Source organism: Carassius auratus, chromosome 16, assembly GCF_003368295.1.
Source record: "Carassius auratus strain Wakin chromosome 16, ASM336829v1, whole genome shotgun sequence".
NCBI classification, from domain to species: domain Eukaryota; kingdom Metazoa; phylum Chordata; class Actinopteri; order Cypriniformes; family Cyprinidae; genus Carassius; species Carassius auratus.
Window position 1 is genome coordinate 13,097,340 of NC_039258.1, and position 7,080 is coordinate 13,104,419.

The 7,080-nt window shown below is 34.6% G+C and overlaps 1 protein-coding gene across 1 annotated transcript; it reads left to right on the forward strand.

Moving 5' to 3' along the window:
* Nucleotides 1-453: 453 nt before the first annotated feature.
* On the forward strand, nucleotides 454-4,588 carry LOC113116775 (T-cell activation inhibitor, mitochondrial-like; the record flags this gene model as incomplete). Its single annotated transcript, XM_026285103.1, has 6 exons — nucleotides 454-602; nucleotides 1,411-1,508; nucleotides 1,600-1,691; nucleotides 1,798-2,030; nucleotides 3,208-3,339; nucleotides 4,121-4,588. Coding segments are annotated over 6 exons (930 nt in total), but the record flags the coding sequence as incomplete, so codon positions are not given.
* Nucleotides 4,589-7,080: the final 2,492 nt, after the last annotated feature.

Consider the following 7,080-nt stretch of genomic DNA (forward strand, 5'->3'; position numbering starts at 1 on the left):
GCAAATTTTAATCGTTGCCCAGCACTAACATAAATATAGTATGTCACTATATATATATATATATATATATATATATATATATATATATATATATATGTATTTAGTGTTTAGATTCAAGAAAGGGTAAATAAACTTTTCCATTAAAACTTTACAGTGTTAAACCTGAGCTTGATCATTGTTTGCTGTAGTTTTGTCTGGCGTGTTGATATTGGAATTGGCTAAACCTTAACCTGACTGCTGTGTACTGCCTGATCCATTTGAGTGGAAGAACTTTATAACATCTTTAGAAAGGGTTTTGAAGACTTAATATAGAATAAATGTGAAAGACAATACTATATGTAGTATATGAACAAAGGTATATTACATCAGGTATATTTCATTGGCACTGTTCTTTAATGATTCTATGTAATATAATGTTTCATTTAACTTCTTGTCAGATCTTAATCATTGTTTTGGTTTTTGTTTGTCTTTATATTCAGTTTATGGCTAAGAAACAATCAGCCAGAAGCCACCAAAAAACAGAATGCCTGTGTTCCATGCTGCGAGGAACTGAAAAGGCTCAAAAGGGAGCTGATTCAGAAACTTGGTTTGTTGGATATCAGGTCAGCTGTTACTCAAACTATATGCTCTTATGGTCTGCTAAATCTTACTTTGACATTTTGATTGTATTTGGTGTGGTGTTAGTTTGTTTTGTGAAATGTTAAATTTTTATAATTTGGAAAAATTGGATTCTGAAATTAAACTTCCAACTGTTCACAGAACATTAAGTAAAAAAAAAAAATAAAAAAAAAATGCCAAACTACATTAATTACAAATGGAACAAATTTGATTAAAGGTTACTTCATATTTTTTTTTTTTACTTCAGATTTATTATAAAAAGGATTTAACACTATTATTATGGAAATGTAAAAAGTATGTGCTGAGGACAAGTAAAATTGGCCCAAGGCCAAGCCTTGAAATTTAGAATTGGGGTAGTTTTTTTATTCTGTTAAGCAATGACACATTAAACTGATCAAATGTGACAGTTTATAATGTTACAGAAAAAAAAATCTATTTCAAATGCATTCTGATCTTTACAACGTTTGTTTTCATCATAGAATACTGAAAAAAAAAATGTTTTAATGTTTTTCAAAAAAGTATTAAGCAGTACAACTGCAACATTGAAGATGATAAAAAATGTTACTTGAGCACTATATCACGATATAAGAATGATTTCTGAATCACGTGACACTGAAGACTGTGGTAATTATGCTGAAAATCCAGCTTTTACATGTAGAAATTACATTTTAAAAATACCTATCCCATACTTTTAAACTTCTGTCTCCATGTGTAAAACTGTTGGACAGAGTATTGAGTTCTTATCCTGTTGTCAGTATGTTCACTTTGATCATGTGGTTCTCTGTCCTGTAGATGGCAGCGCAAATGGGGATTTGCACACAAATGCAGTCAGCTGCAGAGTCTGGGTCATCTCTTCACACAGAGCCCTGAGGCCCTGCACATCCTGAGAGGTAACCATGGAAATGAGATGGAATTAGATGGCACAAGTGTTCAGTTTGCACAAATATTTGCTTAATTTATTGTTTCTTTTCCAAAACATAGGACACACAATAGTTTTTACTGACCAGTCAGGGATGAATGCCTCAGGGCATGTTATGTTAGGAACAATAGATGTCCACCATCAATGGACAAAGGTACAGCTCATCTATTAAACCATTCTTATATTATTCTTAGCTTAAAAAATAAACATTTTTGCTGACTAAGACGCATGTGTTTGTGTCTGTCCATGTGTATGCTGAGCTCTTTGAAAGATTGCTGAGTTACCAAAGCCTGTTCCAGCAGTCGGACTGGCTGAAAGAGTGCATCAGTCACCTGTCGGGAGGGATTCAGGTGATCCACATCGAGCGGATGGGTCCAGCTGTGCCTCTGGAGGAACACTACAGCACCCTCAACACTTTCCACAAGAGACTGTTGTCTCAGCGCCTCTCTCTGCACCCCCACAGCATGCAAGGCCTCACAATGAGCTTGGAAAAGTAAATACTTGCATGCTTCAATTCCAGCCATTTGTCTCTGTGCATGTTTTCTGTGTTTACGACCTTCATCTATGTGAGGCAAGGTCCTCAGAAATTGAGTCTCAGCAATACCTTTCATTCTCTGAAACAACTTTTCTTTTCTTATAATTTAAAGAAGATAAAATATTATAATAATTTAGTGTTTTTATAATATTCCCTATAGTTCAAAACTTTAGAGCAGGTGAGATTATTTTTTTTTATGTTTTTGAAATATGTCTTCTGTGCTCAGCAAGGCTGCATTTATTTGACAAAAAGTACAGTATTATTGTGAAATATTATTTCAGTTCATAATGGAGTTCTATTTGAATGTTTTCTGTGATGGTAAAGCTGAATTATCAGCATCAGTCTTCTGTGTCACATAGTCCTTTAGAAATCTTAGTATACTGATTTGGTGCTCAATAAAAATGTATTATCATTATGTTATCAAACAACTGTGCTGCTTCATATATTTGTGGAAACAATTATATATTTTTTCATCATATAAATTGACATTATAAATGTCTTTACTATCATTTTGATTAATTAATTATTTTCTTTAAGTGTTTTAACGAAAAATTATTAGATATAAAATATTTAAAAGTTATATTAGGCAATAATGTCCAATCAAAATGTTATGGAGAAAATCTAACTGACATAACTGTAACACTATGGGAACAAAAGCATGTTCTCCATTGATGTCACTTCAAAATAAAATCTGAATAACAGTTTGTTTGCTTTAATTATTTTCTTTTGCTGCATCAGCAAAATGAAATACAAAATAACTGTAATATTTGCTTACAACAAACAAACCATTCTATCCATTGTTGTGGATACAGATATAGTATCATTGTAGTTATCTTGATGTAACAGCAAGTGAAGTTACAATAAATTATGTACTGTATCTTTAAATGGATAGCTGTGGAAAATGTAAAGAATAGTAATTCTACTAAAAGGACAAGATAAACATAAAAATGAAACCGAAGAGAGACCATACTGGCCTGTTAACAACAGATTGTATATGAATGGTTTAGTGTTATTCCAATGGTTCCCTGTGTTCTATTCATTTCTGACTGATATATCCTCACTGTTCACTTAGAAGTCTTTGTGCTTCTTAATGTCCCGTCAATCATTGTTTTTCTATTCTGTTCCGTTGCCATAGTGACCGCTCCACCCCCTGCCTGCATGAGAAGGGCCACTTCATCATCCTCACCATGTGTGACACCCTCCAGCTGCAGAACTTCCTCCAGAGGCAGGCCCAGGAGGCCCGGAGACGCATGCAACACAGAGACAAGTGAGGGCTTGACCTATCACTGCACATTCACATGACATCACAAATGACCATTTATCTTTTCTTATTGTGCATGATTTATCAGTGTACAAGGTAACACTTTATTTTAAGGTGTCCTTGTTACACAAGTTACATGTACTTACTATTATAATAAAAGTAAATTATGTATAATTACATGCAAGTAGCCCTAAGCTAAACTCTGACCATTTCGTAAGTATATGTAGTCAATTAAACATTACTCTCTACTTAAATGTATAATTACACTGTAGCAAGGACACCTTGAAATAAAATGTAATCGTATATTCTTAAAATGACCAATATTTTTTATTTACACTTAAGAAAAAAAAAACACAATAAAGAAATTAAAAGTATTGCAACAGGGTTTATATATATATATATATATATGTGTGTGTGTGTGTGTGTGTGTGTGTGTTTTCTCTCTCCATAATTTAGCTTAATTTAGCAAACGTAAAAAAAAAAAAAAAAAAATTGGGATCAGTATGTTTCATTTTATTTTATTATATATATTATTTTCATTTATTTATTTATTTGATAAATTATTGTTATCTGTAATGATAACAATGAGGAAAATCTCAGTTCTATGTTGAAAATCATGTACACTATATTTCATTTTTTTTTCCACAGATAAAAATTTATTTCAAAAAATTATTAAATCAGTAGTTACCTAATCAGAAAATCTGTCTCTTCTATAGAGATTGTGTCTTGAAATGTCTTGTCAAGTGTCTCTGGCTGCTATTATTTTTTTTCTGATATAGTGACTGTTTATTCCCTTCTATACAGGTTTGAGGAAGAGGAAGAAGACCTCGTTTGATTTGCCTGTAGGTCTGTCTAAAGAGCCCAGTGTGTCCAGCAGTCAGATGATCCCCTGCTGCAGGCGTCTGATGGAGGAAAGATCCCCACAGATGCAGGGCCTTCATCTCTACATCTCTCACTTCTGTTCAGTCATGCGGGATGGGGATCTGTGTATTCCATGGGACTGGAAGGGCTGAAACAGATTGAAATCTATCTGGACTTTATTACTGTGCCTCTCAGGCACATAGTCACAAGTTTTTGAAGATTTTGAGATTTGGTCTAGTGTATAGGCATTATACATGCACTGAGGATCTAGTGTTGTGCTTTTGAGGCAGTGGGCCCCAGTCGTGTGATGCATGTTATAACTAAGCACAATGTTTTTTGTTTATTTCCATTTCACATGAGCATAACACTTCAGTGTCATGATTGTTTTTTTTTTTTTGTTTTTTTTTTTTAAGTATCATCTTCACAATTCTGAAAAAGGCAATTTTTTGCCTTAAAATGATCAGTTGCTAGTTGAACATAACATAGATTTATAATGCAGTCATTATAATCATGTTTTGGTAATATGCAACTTTGGGTTTTTAAATACACATTTAGTATAGAATTTACAGTATAGAAGTATTAAGAATCGGAAAAGTGAACAGATTCAGAAAATCTGAAAGTCTTCTCTTCCAGTGTAGTGTTTGTACATTAGCAGTCCAAAATGCTATATATAATCTGTTTTAAGATGTAGTGTACAGTGTATCCATGTTGTCTGCTGCTGTTGTGTTTCAAAGGTTTATACTCTGATATCTGTACATACGATAAATATCAAAACTCTGTAGCCACAAAACAATGTAAACAATGGTTCAAATGCACCAGTCACTGTTGTATACACTGCTAATATGTACCTGTTTAGATTACAATGTTTACAAGAGTCCATGAGTTTTACACTCTTAATAGGAATGAATGAATAAATTATAATACAATGATAATAATTCATTTGTGTCATATATGAATCTGTATAATACTGATATTATAGTAGTTTTCCTACATTTGTAGGCTACTGGAGGATCCATGTGTTTTTCATCAAATAAATGCAGACTTGAACACTTGAACAGACTTGAACACAAGAGACTCTTTTAAAGAAACTTTTTTTTTTAAATCTCATGTCAAACTTTGACTTGGTCGTGCAGATTTCGTCATATGCATCTCGAAGCTGAACTTGCAGGCACCCTCGCATTTTTGCGCATAATCTCAGCCCTTTCAAACATCACCTGAGAGTCTGTTCATGCTCTGCCCCCCTCTACTGTCTGCTTTTAGACAGATTTACTCACACAGGATGGAGACAGAGGCTATCAGCAAGCAGGTCACAGACCAGTCAGACATATTTGGATTTTCTGTTTTCTTCTCGTTTTACTCATGATACTGTACTTCAAAAACCCAGCCTGAAGTCTATATAAATTATCATTATAATGAAAATACTTGAATATCTACTAATCAGCCATTGTTTTTGGAGATGTGAACAGATAATTACCTAGCGTTATATAGAATAAATAGTTACACAGCGTAAGTAAATAAATAAAAGCAATAGCCATTAAATGGTGTTTCTACAGGCATTTGGCCCTGTTTTGTTAATGCATCTTACACCACGAACTAAAAGATCCAATTTGCCCTCCTGAGCCACTGTCAGACCATGAAAAATATATCCATTCACACAAATATAAGACAACAGCAACAACAAAATCTTCATTATTCCAAACTTTTGACCCTAACCTTGACCCTAAAATGTCAATGAATGTTAGACAGGTATAGGGTTTGTTCTGTAAGGTGATTGTGGTTTTGTATTCAGTGCTATTACTTTATTCTACAAAATGATTGGATGGGTGAAAAAGTCACATGAATGAAATAGATTAATATATGCAATAATGTATTTGTCTCTGCCAACATTCCATGTATTTTCAGCAGTGTGTATTGCATTGCAATTAAAGTGAAAGCTACCTTAAAGATGTTCACAAGCAAAGCAAGACTAATTATCAATTAGTCAGTTCAAAAGTGATACGACAGGGTATGACAGGGCAAGAGTCTTTGTTCAGTAAGTGGATATAAATGTAATCCTGCGATTAAGACAGGCCTGCAGGAAACCCCTGCTGATAACCAACCTATCAATTGCATTTTTGAGGTTTAAGCACAAAAAGTCAATCAAAAATGGACAAATCACATACAGAGAGTTTCCTTCAGGCACATGCCAGTTAAAAAAATACATTCTCAGAACGGTTTGTTAATGTTTACATAAAGTTATATATTTAAAAATATATACGTTTGTGATTGTTCTCCATCCAGGTTATTACTATTTTTTTTAACTGTAGAAATAGTCCCTGATACCTGGGAGCACCATAATAAGAGTTTAACAAAATCCTTCATTACATGTTGATTATGAGTGACAGTTAAAAGGACTAGCTTCTTCCTGGGCTTCATTACACAGATCCACAATCACACGTACACACAACCCTTATCCACATTGCCTGTGGTCATTTCCACCATGTGACATGACCCTTCCTTTCTTTGCTTGGTTTTGCTGAGCCTCTGCCCTCACCCAACCCCCTTTCTGGCTTTTTCCTCACGTAGATCAATGGAATGTCCTTGGGATGGCCAGAGCTCTGCAGCCGGGTGTGGGCAGCTTCCACTACCCCTAATTCAAGCCATAATAATGGGGTCAAAGGGTCCCTCCCAAAGCTCTGTCTTTCAGCTTGGCATCCCACTGCTTTATTGGGTAGCCTGCATCTGGAGCCTAAGCCCCACCGAGAAGCTCCCTCCCTTGTCACAAGAGCCACCCCAGCACCCCATCCTGAGTGCCCATAAACATGCACAAAAGCCAGTCCTACATGTGGTAGCTATCTATTACAGGAGGGGCCCTTGGGAGGGATAGTATTGATTACAAAAAGGTTG